General features: G+C 36.4%; 1 protein-coding gene across 9 annotated transcripts in view; it reads right to left on the reverse strand.

The window, feature by feature from the left end:
* Positions 1-4361: 4361 nt before the first annotated feature.
* Positions 4362-20593, reverse strand: part of GOLGA4 (golgin A4) — a 148231-nt gene continuing 131999 nt past the window's right edge. For 7 of the 9 annotated variants that reach the window (XM_071212816.1, XM_071212814.1, XM_004471159.5 and 4 more), the window contains 4 exons: positions 17802-17905; positions 12950-13036; positions 6665-6728; positions 4362-5071 (listed from right to left, as the gene is read on the reverse strand). In XM_071212816.1, coding sequence (XP_071068917.1) covers positions 6699-6728; positions 12950-13036; positions 17802-17905 — 221 coding nt within the window. In that variant the 3' untranslated portion in view covers positions 4362-5071; positions 6665-6698. The remainder of the gene's footprint in view (positions 5072-6664; positions 6729-12949; positions 13037-17801; positions 17906-20593) is intronic. The other 2 variants (XM_012530074.4, XM_004471160.5) reach the window with 1 other exon arrangement.

Consider the following 20593-nt stretch of genomic DNA (forward strand, 5'->3'; position numbering starts at 1 on the left):
GCATAGGAAAAAGTATTATGAAGCAATTAAAGATAGTTTCAAATAACTTCACCCTAAATGTAGACATATAAGTGTAAATATGTACATATACATACGTATATATGTATATATATTTATGTATATTGTCTATTCTTCGATCCACCCATCCATCCACGCATTGGAAAAATACTCCATGATTAAATGCAGCAAAGAGGGGAGAGCATGTGGCTCAGCAGCGGAGCACCTGCTTCCCATGAGAGGTCCTGGGTTCAATTTCTAGCGCCTCCTAAAAACAAACAACAAGCAAACAAAACAGCCAACTCAGGGGAGCTTATGAAGCTCAGTGGTTGAGAACTGGCTTCCCACATATGAGGTTCTGGGTTCAATCCCTGGCCCCAATACCTTAAACAAACGAACAAAAAACAAATGCAGCAAAGAAGAGTGGCAATTTCTTGGTGGGGTTCTGGAGGATTATAGTCATTTGTTTTACAAATTATCTACAATAAGCCTGACTTTTAGAATAAGAAAACTAAAAAATCTTCGTTTGCATTATAGATTGGATCATGTCCTCTACAAAGTCATGTTCAAGTTTTAACCTCCAGGCCTGTGGATGTGAGCCCATTTGTACATAGATCTTTGAAAACATTATTAATTAAGGGGAGGTCTAACTGAATCAGAGTGGTCCTTAATCCATTATGCCTGGAGTCCTTATAAGCAGAGGAAATCTGGACATAGTAGTAGGAGACAGAAGGAGGGAGATGGCTATGTGACAGAGGCAGTGACTGAATGATAGACTGATGACAAAGAGTGCTACAGCCTTCAGAGAAAGAACGGTTCTGCCAGCACCTTGATTCTGTACTTCTAGCCTTCAATACTCGACAATAAATTCCTGTTGTTTAAGCCAAATAGTCTGTGTTACAGCAGATCTGATAAACTAAGACATTTGGTTTTTCAGAGACAAAGAGAAAAATCAGTCTGAACACAGTGTTTTAGTCTTTTGGCAGTCTGATACTACCTATGAATTCCAAAAAGATATATTGATTATGTTTGTAAACTGAACTGCTCCTCTGGGCGTGACAGTCTTTGATTGTATTAGATTCAGCTGAGATAACTTTGATTCAATTATATTAAGATTAGGGCATGCAGGGTTGAGTCTCCACCCCCCTTGATAAGGCTAAATAAACAGACCCTCAGTCAAGAACACACAGAAGTAGAGACACACTAGATACACAAGAAGAGAGAGAAAGCGCCATAGACACAGAAGATCCTGCAGCCTCAATAAGAGAATAGAACCACTTGCTTGAAAGTTTACAGCTGACCTTGTGAAGAGAACAGAGCAGCTGAACCTTATGCCAGCCTACAGCTGAGATCAGAAGCTGGGACCATGGAGTCTTAAGAGGAAAGAGGAAGGCTGAACCCTCAGCCATCATCCGTCATCTTGCTTCAACATGTGCAAGCAGAGTTTGGTAAGGAAGTAACCTTGAGTTGAACTCTTTAGGACCTTGTAACTGTAGGGTTTTACCCCAAATACATACTCTTTATAAAAGCCAACAGATTTCTGGTACTTTGTATCAGCACCCCTTTGGCTATGGCAAGACTTCTGGCCCCAGTTTGCTGTGAAGGGTGAGGGAGCTACGACTGAGCTATACCCATCTTCTAGGTCCTTGGCAGGGAAAAGGCATTTAGTACCCTTATAGCCTTTATGTGTCAGTTGTTATACATGCATGAGATTTTGTGGCCAATGGATTTTCTTAAAAAGTAAACATTTATACATCAGAAAATCAGAACAGATGCTCTAGTCTTTTAATTTAGGAATGTCTAACTCAACAAATGACAATAGTCAACAAGGAGGCTCTGTATCAAAATTCACATGCATCTGACCTGAATAAAGTGATTATAAATTTAACTCGTGAAATTTTTGCCAAAAACTTGCTCCAGTAACATCTTACCAACATCTAATAGCTATCAAAAGTGAAGTGCTTGTTTTGTGGCAATCCATTTTCGGCATCAGAGCCCCAGTGTCTGGACCTAAGCTGCAGGAATACAGCTTTCTCTGTGGCCTTGGGCCCACTGCAGCCATCACACACCTGTTCCTTTGTCTGCAAGCAGCAGTTACAAAGTGGAAGGGAAGGTGTCAGGCAAACTCTAATATACAATGCAACCGTGTCCTATGACAATTGTTGGGAAAACTCTGTAGTTTCCCAGGCATCAATCAGGGACACAGTCATGAAAAGGTCCCAGATGAGACCCTGGCACTGAGTGCAATCCAACTATCAACACTGAGAGAATATCACACCATTATTCTTGATCAAGGTAAGTAAGCTGAGTTTGCTGCACTCTTTTCTGAAAAAGGATACATGTCTGCAAGGAGGGAAATTATCATATTAATTACATAACACACTTATATATTGACTGGTTCCTGCTCCCCACTCCCATGCTTAAAATTCAGCTTGGTTGCTTTCTCATGTCTGTGAGTCAAACCCAGTCTACCACCTGTTTTCATATATGATACTTTAGGGAAGTGAATTTGGCTCAACTGATAAAGAGCATCCTACCACATGGAGGGTCCAGGGTTCGATATTTCAGGGCCTCCTGACCCGTGTGGTGAGCTGGCCCATGTGGAGTGCTGCCGTGCGCAAGGAGTGCTGTGCCTCACAGGGGTGTCCCCCATGTAGGGGTGCCCCGTGCGCAAGGAGTGTGCCCCACAAGGAGAGCCACCCCATGTGAAAAAAGCACAGCATGCCCAGGAGTGGCATCACACATACACAGAGTTGACACAGCAAGATGACACAACAAAAAAAGCAACACAGATTCCCGGTGCCGCTGACAAGAATGCAAGCGGACAGAGAAGAACACACAGTGAGCAGACAACGGGGGAGGGGGGTGGAAATCTTAAAAAAAATAAAAACTAAAAATGATACTTTATTGGAACACAGCTCATTAGTTTATATACTATTTATGGTGCTTTTGTACTACGATGGCAGAATTGAGAGGTTTTAACAGAAGCTGCATGGTTCATAAAGGAAAATATTTACTATTTAGCCCTTTACAGAAAATAAGCATGCTCTTTTTGATATGCTTATTTTCATAAATAGGTTAGGGAGAAACTCTAGGAAGGTGTATATGGATAATACTAAGAGCTCATAATTTCTACCCCAGAAAAAGATATAAAAAGTATAAGAAGTGATATCTATTATTAGAAAACCTTCAGTGGAACAAAGGTTTGTCAATTTAAGTAAATCTTGATTTAATAAACAAAAGCCAAAGAGGGTCCTTTTTCCTTGCTGGAATAGTAGGACCCTTCCAAAGGAGGCAGCCTCCACCCTTCCACTATCTACCACAAGGTAAGAGACACCAGCAGCAATTAGCCTAGGCTGCCTGGGTAACTGTAATTCCATCTGTGGCCGCAGGTAGGTAGTACCTCGATATTACTAATTACTGTATTTCCCTGAGAATAAAGGCTTATGAAACCCTCTGAGCAGTTCCTGTCTCTTGGGGTCCAGAAATTTCTCTGCGTTTAGTAAGAATCAAAGTATTGTAATCGGATTTCGTCTAGGTTCTTGACTATGCTGCAGAAATGAATTTCAAGAGCACGTCGGGTGAGTTAGGTCAGTAATTTATTCAGTTAGGGGGGGAAGAGAAATGGGAGAAAATAACAGATCATGGGTCCCAGGTAGAGAGGAAGGGGTTGAAAAGTGATAAAGCAGGCTGATTTACAGACTACAGTGCCCCATTATAGATGATCTGTAAGGCGCAGGTTTACCTGCGTACTGATCCAGGCAGTGGCGAAGAAGCCAGAATAAGGCACAAATAAGACACTGGACAGGGTGAAGGCAAAAGAGCGCAAGTGAGTTCAGCCTTTGCACTTGCTTTTTAAACCATTAATTACTCCGCCCCTTTGCTAATGGCAGGAGAGGAGTCCCAGCTGTTTGCTGTTTTGATTGATTACCCCACCCATCAAACCCCCAGGAGGGCCCAATAATAAGGCCCTTGTTGAATAACCAGGGCTTCTCCTGGCTTCCAGAGGAAGTCTTTATGAAAGGCAGAATCTTGTGTGTGTGTGTGTGTGGGGTCTCCCAGCAGCCATCTTGGGGGCATCGATATCCACATGGACTCTGCCAGATCCATCTACTGATCCCCTATCTAGCCTGCTTCAGTAAGGTCTACTCAATAGAGAGGAGGCGGTCACCACAAAGTATTTCTTGTTTCCATACTTCTTTTAAGTTGTTTATGGTAATTTAAACATAAAAACATTTCCAAATGCTCAGCATTCAGCTATCCTGACAACTACGCTCCTCACTATATTCACCCAGATAGATCAAAAATAGATTCATGACCATTTTGAAATAGATTTTAACTTAGGAAGGAGCACAATAAGCAAATTTCATACAGTAAATAAACTTTATTTATCTGTTCTTCCAAGATGATGATGCTAACAGTCACAGGTCTGCATACAATACAGTTTTGTATTGGCTATTTACAATTTACAGTAGTATTTTTTCCTCTGAAAAATATAAGTACAAAAGCTAAGTAAACAATAAGGTACTGCCATTTGAAGTTATCAGATGTCATAGCTTAAAGAATTAGTCTTTAGCAAATATTCAACAGATCATTCTGGATAAAATAGTCAATTAAATGTTCTAATTTACCAGAAAAAAATCCACTAAGTTTCACCTCAAAATTTATTGCACGAGTCTTTTAAAAAATCACCCTAAAAATAAATAGGAAAGGCAAGCAGTTCTTTAAAAGAGGGACAAAGAATGGAAGAAACATTAGGTGAGTCCATAAATCAGGTTAAGTTATTCAAAGCATCTTTTAAACAACAAAACTCTTCCCAATGGAAAACTGAAGGAAAAGAAAAAAGAAAAAAAAAACCTGTCACCATTTCTCCACTGATATAACCTAATTATTTTAAGGCAATCTGCAATATATCTGTGGGCCAATGTCAGAATTTTCTTGGTCTTGTACCTACACGAGGGGCCCTGAACAACAGTTTCAGTCTCAAAGAATAACAAATATGGACAATTTTCAAAGCAGCAGGCTCACCCAACACCACTTTCCCATCTCTTCAAGATGAAGATCGGAGCCATGACTGGAAAGAAAAAGGAAAAGAGAATGAGGGAAACAAAACAAAACAAAAAAATTTTTTTTCTTGGAATGATTCAAATTGACAGTATTTTTAAGTGAAACTTGGAGCTGTCACCTTTGACCATATACTGAACACCACCAATCCTAATTAAAGACACCCAGGAGTAAACATGCTCAGTTGGTAGAATTCCACAAGGATTCAGCTCTTTAGACTGGACTGAAAGAGAAGAAGCTCTTCCCTCTTTCTTAATGTGTTATTTTTCCTACATATTGTAATTCTCCCAGCATGATGTGGATGAGAGCAAAAGAGAAATGGTATTTTTGTGTGAAAATCTAGGCTTCGTGTGAAATTAACAAACCATAAAACACCATGAAAACAAAACTAAAACCTTCAATTAGGCTTCTCAGATTAAAATGCTAAAAGCCAGTAGTCAAACAGATCAAGCATGAGGTTAAAAGTGCCATAAAAATAAATTACCAAATAAGATTAAGTAATAGAGACAAACTTTCCATATATATTTAATGGAAAGAGAAAAGAGCTTTATTTACAGTCTTCTCATTTTGTAAATGAACGAATATGATGAATTACTCATGGTATACTCCCAATAGTACATTACTTACAAAACTAGTTCAACTATTATGTTTGGTCTAGAAACTCAGAGATGATAAGAAAAGATCTTCTGTTATATTTATATTCCTTTGTCAGTTATTATTTTGAAACCTTAGCTTGAGCTGTTGTAGGAAATACAAAATCTATGCATAATTCCATAATGCTGCACATTGTCAATGTCACGAAAGACAAAAAAGGCTGGGAGAACTGTTCTGGTTTAAGAGAGACTAAAAAGACATGACAACTAAATGTCATGTGATCTTTGAGTGGATCCTGGAATTTTTAAAGTTAGTTAAGACATTACTGGGAAAATTTTAATTATCTCTCCATGGAGGAGTATTTAAATCGTTAAGTCAGTCAACTATGTTGGAACATTTTAGAGGCCTCCATTTTGTTGAATTAATGTTAATTAGAAACAGTCACATTCAATTAAAGCTGGCTGCTTAAATATCTCCTCAGGACAAACTATCTTGTGCTAAACTGTATGATCCCAGGAAGGAGCAAAATTACATTTATATCTGAAGTCACCTTAATACGTTTTCATTATTTCAGACTAGCCTTGACTCTTATTATGCTTTTACTGTATTTTTAATTCTGTATTTGTGAAATATATCACTTCATTTTTATCTAGATTTTTCATTTCTCTCCTATACATCTTTTATTAATTTCAAAGACCATTCTTGGGAAATTTTCTAAAAATGTAAAATAAAATGCATAACATTTTGGATCCTTTAATAAGATTCAAAGAGCAGTTTTGAAACTTTGAACTACTACTTAAAGAACTAAAACATCCTAAAATTATATAATTCTTACTGATAGTAGTGAATAGTAATCTATTTATCAGAATTAATGGAAAATAACCATATTAAATCAGAGCATAATCATATGTTCATTAACAAAAGATCAAAAGAATTCCAATGAAATGGTTAATATCATGCAATATAGTTGATTTTTGCACAAAAGACACAAGACATATTCTTCACTCACCCACATGCTACCTAAGCACAGACTGATGGTTTACTCAGAAGATACCACTGCGAGGTGAAGTAAACTACAAAGCCAGGAAGAAAAAAAGCTTATTGGGTTAGTTTTAGACTTAATATAAGACACAGATTATATGTGTATATGAGGTTTACAGGACTAAACAGATTGTATTTAAATTTCTCTCAAAGCTCCCAAAATCAGGGGAGTACAGGCAAAGTACAAGGCATCTGTAATATCTGCCCCCCCATCCAAAGTAAATATAACACCATGTAACTGAGAGTTTACTTCCAACTTTAATTAAAAACTTTAAACAATATAATTAAAAGTGTACTTCACATTTTAAGTACATACTTACATTCGAGGTAAATTAGGGGGTGATTATTGCTTTATAAAAGGATCTCTTTCATAATTTCTTTAAGAAACAAATTAAAAATTTATTTACATAATCTCAATTTACCATCAAAAGGGTTAGGGAAAATGTTGATGAATTTGAAATGCAACGTGTCTATATGCTGAATCCTCATTTCCACACATGTCGATTTTATCTCTGAAAAAATGCCTTATAATTCAACAGTATGTCAGGAATGGTTTTAGGAATGGTGAACCAACTGAAATTTCAAAGCAAAAGAAGCCAATCTCAAACATAGTTTTTACTGTAGCAAACCTTCTGAAATAAATTCTAGGGCATATTTTGAGACAGTCCATTTTTTATTCAAAATCATTATTAGCTTCATGGTTTACTTTAAAATAGCAGCAGCAACAAAGCAAAAACAGGGGTTAATAAAATCTGAATCTAAACTTGGATAGTGTGACCAACCTAAGAAGCATTGTTTTGTCTAGTTTTTTAATCCTTTATATTTAATGTGAAGTTAGTAAAAAGCAACAAACTCAAAACACAAACTGGAAAATATCTGCAGCACACACAACGCAATAGGGTTAATAACCTACTGGAAAATTTACAAAGCCTGTATCTATATTTATAAATATTGAAAATATCTAAGCTCTAAGTATTGAAATGCTGCAAACAACCAAAGTTGAAGAAACTGGTAAACTGAAGTGCAGGATATCCATGCACTCATACTAGTCAGCCATTAAAAAAATGAGGTGGGAGCGGATGTGGCTCAAATGGTTGAGTGCCTGCTTCCCACATGGAAGGTCCAGGTTCAGTCCCTGGTGCCTCCTAAGAATGAAAACACCAACTCAGGGGAGCCAGCATGGCTCAGTGGTAGAGTGCTAGCTTTCCACGTATGAGGTCCTAGGTTCAATCCCCAACCCTGGTAACTAAAAAAAAAAAAAAAAAAAAGAATGAGGTAGATCATTAGTTACAAAGTCAAATAATACAAAAATATATTTAGAGAAAAAAGCTGTTGAATAGTATACGTTATATATTCTGATTTTTAGAAAATAAGTGATAAAGGAATAATTATAAATATATATTTATAAACCTTAGAAAATTTGGGGGTATTTATCATATTGTTAACCATGATCTGATCATGGTAGAAACAGACTGGAAACTGAAGATGATGGAGGACTCCCTATCTACATAAAACAATTTTCAGTTGTTTGCAATGTTTTCATTCTAACAAAATCAGAGTTAAAAACCACTTTTTTGAAATAACATATATTTTACATGAGGCATTATTTTTCACCAGTTTTATTTGCATTTGTTTTCTTAATCAACCTTATATGCATCAATTGAGCCCATTCAAAGGGAAAGGTAAACCTCACGCTGGACTAGAAATTTCTGTACATAATGCTGAAAAGTTATTAAGATTTTATTAATTCGGAGAAGATTTTTAAAACTCCAACCAAAATGACAAAAGTGAGGGAAAAATTAACCTAATTATAAGAATGGACTAGGGCAGGGACTGATCAAGATTGGACCCTACATAAAGGGTCGGTCTGAAAGCAAAGCAGGAACAAAGTCAATGGAAGATCAGCTTAAAAAAAACTAGAGTGAATGGGAAATGAAAAGAAGCCAAATATTTTTCATTAAAGAAGAAACATTTTCTTTTAAGGGAGTCATTATGAAAATAGCCATCTAGTTTAAATGTGTCATTATGTTTTGCAAGTGCTCTAAAGAGAAAAAACCGTATTTCTAGGAACTTTGAAAAAGAGCTGTCTATTTAGTAAAGGAACCTCTCAATTCCAGGAGATGATTTATCACCCAACTACAATAAACTATCTTATTAAAACTTAGCCTTAACAATAAATAATACTCTCCTTAAAAACATCTGATGGTGTACTTCCAGGGCTGTTTTATTTCATTAGAAAAAAAAACAACTAGGCAAGTCAAAGATTTTGTATTCATTCCAGTACCAACCCTGTTACGCAAATATCCAGTCTACTCTGGCTATCTAAGCTACTTAATTCACCACAAAATGAAGCACTAGACACAATAAGCTAAAAACTGAGGGAGGAAAATGGCTGATCTAGGGAAGACAAAGGTAGCGCACATGGTTTTCTTTTTAACTTCTGCCTACTGTACATAAGGCAATATTTTCTTATATTTGGAAATATAAAAATGTCTTTGATTTTATAAATAATTTAATATTTTAGAAGAAAATAAATCTTAGGGATAGTATAATCTAACACTTTCATTTTAATAAAAAGGCCCATAAAGATGAAAAAGATTTGCTCAAAGTCATTCTGGTTTTGAGTTACAGAAATGTAGGCTCTCACCATAATCACACTACATGTGGCTAGCTCTCCAAGATGTTAGAAATGGAGATGGAGACTTTTTTGAGCTGGTGTCACTCCTATAACATGACTGTCCTAGTTAGATCTTCAATGTTTTGTCTTATAAACTTCATCAGTTTATCTTTCCAAGACTCATTTTTCTAGGAAAGACTAGTTTTACACATTACTACATGGTGGCAGAGTAATTATCTGCCCTCTGACCTTTACCACCATTACTGCAAAATCCCAGTGCAGGCCCTGTACTCTGGTTCTCCAACAATCCGAACGAGACTGCGTGGGTAGTAACGTTTTACAAGAGAAGAAACCCAGGTTCCCAGACTTGCCCAACACCCCACAGCACAAGAATGAAGGGCCAGGATTCCTTCTCTACAGACCACGACCCTCAAATAAACCAGGCTTTTAAATTATGTTCTATAATTTAATCTTAGTTGATAGATAATGGTTCTCTCACCTAAAAGATATATTCTGTAAATTAGGCTAAGCTCTGAAAACACTTATTAAGTAATGACATATTCTGTAATGAAAATTTTTTTTTTTCTCAAAGAGGATAAAAGTCACTGGGGAAAGGGAAGGTATGGTGAAGAGGTAATAGAAAGAAAAATGCTATAACAGCAAGTCATGGAAAGCTTTTGATCAATGCCACAAAGTAAATGTGTAATTATCGGGGTCACAAAGCCAAGTTTTTCAGAGTGGATTTCTCCTATAAATACATAAATAATAATGATAAACAAACACAAATGTTGGCTGCACACTGTCAGCACAATGTAAAATCCAAACTCTGTTTCAAGCACCCCAAATATTAATGGGCAGGGAAGGCACAACATGTTTGGGGTTTGTTTTGGTTTTCATATACCAGTTTTTCTTCCCCCAAAGCCAAAATAACAAAATATTGAGGGTTACTAATTTTATTAGAAGGGTAATTATAGAAAAGATCCATCTGGAACATATATTTAAAAGTAATGTGACTAGTTTTTAAATAATTAATAAACTTCTAAAGCTTTGCTTTTCATACACTTCACTGTGCTTTCTATTTGAAAAACAGAAGTCATTTTTCTTATTTTGTGTTTTATTCCAGTGAGTTCTATCTCATTGGACAGGGGTATGAAATTAGCTGAAATTTCTTCAAGAGACCTGTTCGAAGACAAATAGTGATTCTTACTGCTCATTTTGTGAACAGCAACACTAAGACAAATGCGATTTAAACACAACAGTGATCTTAAATTTCCATCAAATACAATAACAATCATGGTCATGTTTGCCAAGTACCAAGATTCTCCTTAGTATGAGAAAAGGCAACTCTACCTGATGGATTTTTAAGTCACCTCATATTCCGGGATTTTCTCCTACTTTGTGAAAATAAACTATTTTATAATTCCCAAGCACCTATTTTTATTATTTGAATTATATTACTTAAGTATATCTTTTACCTATATGAGTAGATGGATGTTAGCTCTTGCCAAATAAATAGAAGAGAGGGTGACTGTTCATGGAACTCATTCATTAAGCAAAAGATAATGATGGAAGAGACGGTGTGCTTAAAGGAGTAGTGGAAAGAGTGGGACTTTCTGGGCAGGTCAGCCTCTGGGATAAGGGAGAATTATTTCAGGAAGGACCTGTTAGCTACCATTTTATCCTTATCAAGGATGAATACCACTTTATTCAGGAATGAAGAATCTTATATTGCTTAATGACTTATTTTCAGTTAAACTTGAAAGAAAAAAAAACCCTTTTCTGTTTTGAAAGGTTTTTACATGTTTCACTATTTACTTTTACCACTTCTATTTGTTTCCTTCAAAGCAAACTAATCTAAGACACATGTGTGTAAGGGGGAAGGGGAATGTTTCCTACCACATTTGCCATAGCTGCAATTTAGGATGAGCCTAACCTTCATTTATCAAATCCTGATAAAATACAGCCTAAAAGAAAGAAGAGAGTTCACCATACTCCAACACTGAGATGATAAAAAAGCCATGGAAGAATGAACAAAAATAAATACAAGCTGGTTTGTGCCATTTAAAAATGTTTTCTTAAACTGGACCATAATAGCAGAATAGTCATGAGGTCAAACTGCACAGGGGAAATTTTATTTTCACAAAGACACAGTTGTTTTACTCAGTGAAGAGGGAAAAATTGTACTCCGAGTGACTACATGCTTATAGAATTAGACAGTCACATAATCTAAAACAACATTCTTTTTCTTGATGGACCGCATACATTACATAGTGGCATACTTCATTATCAAAAATATTTAGAACCATAAATAACTATCCCGAGGTACAGTAGCATTCTTCAGGCCACTAGAAACCAGGGAGGAATACTTTAGGAAGGAATGCTTTACAAAAAACTAAATGATAACCAAAATAATTGCAGCGTGTGGAAAATACACAATACATATACAAGATAATTTACAAGGAAGTTTTGAGACAAAGGTCAGAGGAAGCCAGGAAGGAGCAGCTGGAATGTGCCAGAGGCACCGGAATTCCTTCAGGACTGACTCTCTGTAAAGGTCAGAGGGCAGCAACTTCATAAACAGGTTAAGTGCTGCAGATATTTAGCCAGGAAGGAAAAAGCCTTTCATCTGGGCATCTCCAAATACAGGGTTGAGTTCCATAGATTAGAACCAGAACCAACCAGAACCAACCAGAACAAATAGATGGTCACTATAGAGAGGAAGATTTGGGCTCACGATAAGCAAGAACTTTTGTAAGAAGTACAGCCTGTCAGAGAGCAAATGGGTAGCTCTCGGAGGGAATTACCTAATGCCTTGCTCTTTATAACTGGATATACTCAGACACAGACTAAACAACCAGTGAGGAGAAGATCCTTGTTTCCTTCAGTGAGGAGAGAGAAGGGAGAAGCAGCCCAGGGATCATGAAATACTAAAGAAATTAGAAGGATTGTGTGGAGGGTGCTGCAGGCTACTAACAAGACGAGAAAAGGAAGCAGAAAGAAAGAGCTATAAGTGTAGGCAGGACACAAACTTAACAGGTTTCACATTTTGCTGAGTGGGGCTTCTTAGAGAATGAATAGCCCAGGGCAAAAAGAAGTTAGACACAGACACTTTTGTAGAATTAATCAAGTGTATGTTTGTTTCGTTTTTCAATCACTGCTGACTTCATAAAATGGGCTTTTAATAATTCAGTTATCTGTGTACATTTCTCTTGTAGGGTATATCAAAAGCAAAAAATGCTTAAATTCTTTCATCCAGAATTATTGTAGCTGAAGTCAAATGACATGGAATAAGTAATTACAATGCCTATAACATCTAACTTCATGATACAATTTGGTTTAAGAAATTATTACTGGACATAGCAGAACAAATGTCTTTCATACTTTCCATACACAGCACAAGTTCTGGAAATCCTATACAGCATTTGGAGGATGGGGGGGTATCTCATAAATGATATTGTTCTTTCCCTTCAAGTATCCATTCACATTTGTCCTCTGTCTAACTTTCTTAACTAAGAATCATTCTCATTTTTCAGACAATAAAAAATCTAAAAATCTTTGTTACCAACTCAAAGTTGTTGTGAATATATAAATAGATGAGAAAGAGTCTCGTATGTGTAGCCTATTTTTAAAGCTTACCATCAGTCGAGCATCTTCTCTTTCTAAAATCTTCTGAGTCTGATCATCAGGGAACTTCAGTACAGTGGTTATAACTTTTGCCATGGTCTACAAGGAAAATGAGGGATGATCACTAGGAGACAGTGAGCAGGTGAAGTCTCAGCCCATTCTGACATGTTCTGTTGGTGGGATTCTTTAGTGCTCTCAATGGAAGCCACGACCAAAGAAGTATGATGTGAAAGTATTAGTCAAGGAAGTAACAGCCAACGCTAAAATTTCAATTAGAAAGTACTCCTCGCAGTGTCTGGGTTGAAATTATTTTAAGAAGATGCATTTACAATAGCATGAAGCTATGAAAAGAATTTTTATGCTCTTGGTCCTCTATCTAATTAAGATGAAACTATTATTTTCATTTTATAAGGCATTTTCTTTATAGAAATCTATCTAGTAAGTGATGCATTGTCAAAATATAGGCTCAAATAATGAGAATTAGATACCCCCAAGATCAGTGTTAACTAAATCACATCATATATCTCATCAACATGGGCTACTGCATGAACATGAACATGCTTAGTAGGTATTTTTCAAGACATGCATTCCATTGGCCTAATAGAAATACAAATTACATCTTAAATAAACACAAGATGCTTTGTTTGGTAGAAAACATGATGAATCAAAACATTACACATGGTGGGCTTGCAAAACAAGATCATAAATTGTGCAGATCTAAATAAATATACCGTAAGTCAGACTGTCACCCATAAGCTCGTGGAAAATTCTCCTCAAAGGCTGAAACTCCCTATTTTGTATCAAGATGAGATGATTTGAGGGAGACAGAGAGGAAAGAAGATACCACTTATGAAATACGTAGGATAACAAGTTAGGTGCTTACATACAACATCAGGTGGCAGTGTTCTGGGACCCTTACAGAGGATGGGAGGGTGGCCCGGAGGCCTGACTCTAACATTCTGTCGTGGTTACAGACTGTGTTGTGGGGGTGTGCATGTGTGTGTGTGTGGGGGGGGGGGGGGAGAGGTCGTTAAGGAAAAGATGACATAATAGAGTGAACCAGAATTTTAGAAAAAAAGTATCATAATTATTTCCAAGGATAAAAGGAGCTAACGTTTTAAAAATTCTTCTTATGTGCTAAGATTTTCCAAGGCCTTTTATATATTTCTAGCACTCATTTCAACTAAACAGATCAACTAATACAGTCCTCAACCACAAATCCCACATAATGGCAAGATTTTAACGTCAGTCCTCTCTCCTTTTATCTCTGCCTCTGCCACTTTGATGATCAGAAAGGTACCATTTAAAACAAGAGGGGGGAAAGTGTGGGAGGGGGAGGAGGTGGGGGTATATGGGAATTCCCTATATTTTCACCATAACATTTATATAACCCAAAGCTTCTTTAAAAGTAAAAGGAAGGAACAGAGGCTCGGTTTCTGGTACCTCCTGAATAAACAAAAACAAGCAAAACAAAGAGGAAATTAACTCAGGGAAGCTGATGCGGCTCAGCAGTTGAGCACCAGCTTCTCACAGAGGGGGTCCGTAGGCTCAATTCCCAACACAGGAGTGGGGGGGCAGCAGGAACTTAGTTCTTGGAGAATTTCGAAGGCAATTTATATAAACCCTCATCCTTTAAATTGCATTGCCTGGACAGAAAGAATCTTGTACTAACTTGAAGTCTAGAAACCAATGATACAGATGGCCTGAAATGGCAAGAGAAATATGAAATAGTAACTAATTCCGTATTTTTTTAAATTAAACAATATGAAATGGTTTCAATTTGAAACAATTTTAAATGGTTTCTGGTATACTATCTATGAAGACTGCTTTTATGAAATACCAAAATTCTAATATTCTTGGATTCATGATTATAGAGAACATTTCTCTAATTTCAATAGCTTATAAAGTTCAAAGTTTTCGGATATCCACTTATATTCCACTATGAAACCACAGATAGATGCACACACAAGCATGTCTGTAATGCGACAACAAAAAAGCAAAAACAAAAAAAACTGAAGCTTGTTATCTCTTCGCATTTCTAGACAATGTTAAATGGGAAATTCACTTCTAAATTCATCAGCAATCCAGAATTTGCCGAGTGAAAACTTAAAAGTTCTTCCCCTGGCTCACCAGAAAACACTTTATGGAGAAGCCCAGGCTCTCTGCTACTGACTACTCTACAAACAACTTCTCAGGCCCTGGGGAGTAAGGCAAAGTTCAAATGAAACCCCTAGTTTAGAAGTGACCTATCCTGCCAGGTCTTCCTGAGGAAGTGAAAGCTGAGGATGGGAAACACTTTACTTGAAAGGGAGAACAGGCTTAATTTCAACATCTATAACAGCACGGAAGATCAAAGCACCCCCAAAAAACAAAAGTATAAGGAGAGAAGAAAGGAAGGGAGCTTACTCAAGACCACAATGCGAGAATTTGTGTCCTCTATGTGCTCCGCCCCATAAAATAACATGCAGTATGAAAAAGCAGATGAAGAAACACAGGTGGGATGGCATACAGCTCTGCTATACAAGAAACACATGCAGATGGTGATCAAATCATAAAGGTCACAACAGACTCTGGTTCATTCTAAAGCCACAACCTGGTCTCCATTTCAAATTTTTGTTAATGTATAGAAAGGGGGTAAATCAGCAAAAGGTATGCATAAAAACAGCTCTGACCTTGTCAACCCTGCTCAAAAATCAATGCCTACAGACAAAACTCGGAAAGCATTCCAAGTCCTCCCACCCTGGGCAGCTCTACCATGTGGAGTCACTTCCACATCACAGGTGGAGTGTTTCAACTGAACCAGACTGCTTGTCATTTCAAAACTCTCCAAATTTTGCTGCCTTGGGCCTTCTGTCTGGGCTCTGCCTTCTGTCTGAGCTCATCTATCAAAATCAAATCCCTCCTTTAAAGACCAGTACACGTAACACATTCTCCAGGATGTCTTTCTTGACCCTCCCACAAGGAGATATGAGCACTCTATACCTCTCTCACAGTCCTTATTATATCCTGCGCCACACTAGGGTTAAGTGAGAAGAGCTCCACTTTCCTAGCATATGGTAAACTCCTTGAAGTAAGGTATGGTGTCAAATTTTATCTTTTTATCCATCACGGTGATAAAGCGCCACATTTAGTAAGCGCTCAATAAATTATACAAATACCTGCTGCCAATTTTCAATATTTACCTGAAAAATGTGATGCCAGAAAAGTACAACGAATGCTGAAGACAGAGACTAGAGAGAGGACTCATAGTCAGTTTTGAGGTGGGGCTGTCTGTACTAAGAGGACATCTCATTCAGCTGTCTCCCAAGTCACACCTTAAAATGACTGCAGGGCCCTGAAAGCACAAACTTATGCTTGGCTGAACCGGTACCACCCGAGAATACATCTTGTACTTGTGCTGGGTCTTTCTTGAGGAGGACTCAAACCCTGTACACATCTCATCCCACATACATTCACTACCTCCAGAAGGAGGTTTTCAGGCAACTAGTGAATTCTTCTTTACCAATAACAAGGGGATCATAATTTAGACTCACTAATGAATCAAAGTAACCAATGTTCTGAGAGGTTTTTGTTTTTTTTTACACTATGCCCTTTTCCCCTACCTCAGTAAGGAGGTAACCTTTAAACTATCTACTCCACCTTCAAATATAGGCTGCTGTACAAGGACCGAATAGAGAATGCCCTGCTTCATCAGCTTCATTTTAGAAAGGAGAAAATTATTTTTAGTTAATTTAATCCTTCGAATGAAAAAAAAAAGGCCACAGAAAAAAAGACTGTGAATTAAATATATCCCTTCTGTGACCCATGTTCATGATCATACTCAGGTATTACTTTAACTTGAGAACTCTCTGAAGAAATTTGTACAGATATTAAGGATTCAAATGACTTCTAACCCTATAAGTCCTGGTGTTTAGCTGAAACTCCAATCTATAAATTCTTAATATTCTTTTTAAAATATTTTCTTTCACCTTTACTTTTTAGGCTTTAAATAGACTTGCCAAGTCAATCGCTGAACTGATTTAGCATCCTATGAATCAGTACACCCCATACATCAATACTTTAAAACACTGATTGCTTCCAAGAATAGAAAACTCATTATCCCATTCCAAGTCAAGGTACATCAACAATATAAAATTCCACGAAGGCAAAAAGTTGAAATAATGCCCAAAACAGAAACTGCTTTAAGTGAAAAAGTTTGCTTGTGGAAATACTCAATTTATGTAAAGACAGTCAATTCAATACCAAAATCCAATTTATATAAAACTCTTTTTTTAAAAAAACACTACAGGGGATACAAATAAGAACAAGACAAGTTTCTATCTACTCAACTGTAACATTCTAGAAAACAAATTAGCCAAGAATTATTCATTACACAAAGTGGTAATTTTAACATGATCAATAGTACATATGTGCGAGGATGAGTTTCTTTCAGTGACTAAAGTAAAATATTTCTAAATCTTCCCAAGTAGCCATTCTTAATTATGACCATTTCTAATGCTATCCATAATATCCTTAAAGTTTCCTTGAAAGTGAAATCTGTTCTCCTAGCTTTAAGACATGAAGTCAAAGAGCAAAAATTAGGCCACATGCTTCCCAACCCATTCTTAAGTTGATGACCTGTTAATTTTTAGTATTTAGCATCACCCAACAGCATTTTAAAATTAATGTTAAAAATGTAACAAATATAAAGCAAGATCTGCCAATCTACTTTTATGCACTAAGAGCAATTATATAATTAGTTATTCTCTACTATTAGCATGAATGGTCTGATAGTAAACATTTGGTTTAATATATATATTAAAAACGGGACACAGTCTCTTTCAAATTAAGTCATATGCCAAAATACTAGACACAATTTTTATACCTTAGTTTCACGACCCATCATATACTCAAAAAGCACTTTTCGCAAATACTCAAACTCAGTAGGTTCTCCAAAGAGGGAGACGTCGGTATGATATAAGTTGCCACCTGTCAAAAAGAAAAATAGATCAAATTGCAAAGAAAAAACTAAAACTATTTACTGCTTCAAGATTATACAAACTAAAAAGCAATCAATAGAACAAAGGTAGGCATCAATCTTACATGCGCTATTATATTGTATCATATATTTACCATGTAATATGTTGTTATATATCACATTGCATTGTATTGTTACATATTATAAATTATATGCTATATTATCCTACATTATATACACACATACACACCCCAAACATTTCTTTTAGAAGAAAAAATAAGAATTACAGCAATTTTCTCACATTTCTCTCTCTCCCTCCCTTTTTGGCACAACGTTATTTTATTTTTTATTTTTTAAAGACCTATTTTACTTATTTATTTCTCCCCATTTGTTGTTTGAATTTGCTGTCTGCTCTCTGTATCTGTTCGTTTTCTGCTTGTCTTCTTTTTTTTTTTAGGAGGTACTAGAAACTGAACCCAGGACCTCCTATGTGGTAGGAAAGTGTCCAATAAATTGACTTCAAATATTCTATATGACTAAAATTTTTCAAAACTTTTTAAATTAAGGATTTAGTAAGTCAGAATAATATTCTAGTTTTTCTAGTATTCCAAATCTAAAATGACTTAGTTTAAATCCGGTTTTTGTTTGGTTTGGTTTGGTTTTGAGGTACCAGGGGCCGGAGACTGAACCCAGGACTTCATATGTGGGAAGCCAGTGCTCAACCACTGAGCCACATCTGCTCCCCTGAGTTGGTTTTTTCATTTGTTTTGCTTGCTGTTTTGTTTTCATCTTTTTTTCAGGAGGCACTAGAATCCGGGAGCATAGGCGCTCAACCGCTTGAGCCACATCTGCTCCCTAAATCAGGTTTTAAAAACTATTTTGAAACTCAGGACAGATAAAATAACCCAAAAAGGCATAAAATATTAATACCACTACAGTGCTTTTAAAATATTTTAACCCAACATTTATAACGCATAAAAGTTATAGCTCATCTGTTGGTCAAACTTCATTTCAATCTAAAAAATAAAAATAAATATACTTCAGTTATGTGCAGTCATACTCTAACAAACTTTAATCTGAATAAATTTCTATAACACATTGTGAAGTCCACACTTGCACTCAATTCCTGCAGTATGGTGTACTAGGTGTTATGAAAAGTCTCTGCGATCACGAAACATCTAAATGTTGAGTAAATACATTCCAAGGTCATGAAAACTCCCTCAAGCGAGGAAACAAGCACAGAGGAAAACAAACCACAGCAGTAACAGGAAGGCAGATGGGAAGCTGGGGCACCGAGGGAGAAATATCCCCACTAAGAGATTTTTAAGAAACCAGAAACGAAGCTTTGGGCCCATGCTAAGTGCTAATGCGGAAACAGACTCTGGTATAATGAGGAATCTACCTACTACCTGAAAAGGAATTTATTAGGAAGCCTGTCTCTGGCTCTGATCCAAGTGAAGAAAGAAAGCTCTATGAAAAATGTGCAGCCATGGATCTGCTCTTAGGGTCCAGGATTCAAAGTTATAATACTCCTTCAGACAAAGAACCCCAAAACTAAGAAAATACATTGGTTAACAGCTGCACCCCTAGACTGTAACAGAAGCATACAAAAATCCTCTTTGATAAATCCTCAGTCTAGGACCTACCACAGGTTATATTCAGTCAAATGAGCTCAAAATAAAAAATTCACCACATAATAGGAGAAACAATCTTATAATCAGCAAAAATGATAAACAACAGACTTACAAACATGACGACTCTGATCTTGGAATTATTACATGCAAAATATAAACTTAACTTTGTTAGAAATATTTAGAGAATAAAAAATAGTATTGGAGAAGTAAAACTATTTGCAGATGACATGATCACATATATAGAAAATACTGACACACTTAAACTATTAGAACTAACAAGTGAGTTCAGCAAAGTTGCAGGATATATACAAAATTCTATTACTTTTCTATAAACTTGCAATGAACGATCTGAAAATGAAATTAACAATTCCATTTACAATAGTATCAAACAGAATAAAATATTTAGGAATACATTTATTAAAAGAAAGTCAAAACTTGCACTCTGAAAACTGAAAGGTTGATGGAAGAAATTCATGAAGACCCAAAAAAATGGAAAGACAGCCCCATGGCTCACGCATCAGAAGACTAATATTGTTAACATTATTGATCTGCAGATTCAATACAATCTCCCTCTCAAAATGCTACAAAATTCTTTGTAGCAATTGACAAGCTGATCCTAAAATTTATATGGATATTCAAGGACCTAGAATAGTCAAAACAATCTTGAAAAAGAAGATCAAAGTTGGAGGACTAGCATTTGCCAATTTCAGACTTACTACAAAGCTACAGTAATCAAGAAGCTATGGTACTGTCATGAAGGGTAGACACACAGATGGAAGAAAAAGAATTGCAAGTCCAGCAATAAAAACATTTATCGACAACTGAGTTTTGACAAGAGTCGCAAGACAATTCAATAGGGGAAAAAAAGTCTTTTCAACAAATGGTGTGGGGAAAACTGGATATCCACAAACCTCACACAACATGCAAAAATTAACTCAAAATGAATCAAAGACATAAATGAAAGAGCTAAAACTATAAATCTCTGTCAAGAAAACAGAATTATATCTTCCTGATCTTGACAGCAATGGTTTCTTAGGCATGACACCAAAAGCACAAGCAACCAAA

The sequence above is a fragment of the Dasypus novemcinctus genome, chromosome 31 (assembly GCF_030445035.2).
Source record: "Dasypus novemcinctus isolate mDasNov1 chromosome 31, mDasNov1.1.hap2, whole genome shotgun sequence".
NCBI lineage: Eukaryota > Metazoa > Chordata > Mammalia > Cingulata > Dasypodidae > Dasypus > Dasypus novemcinctus.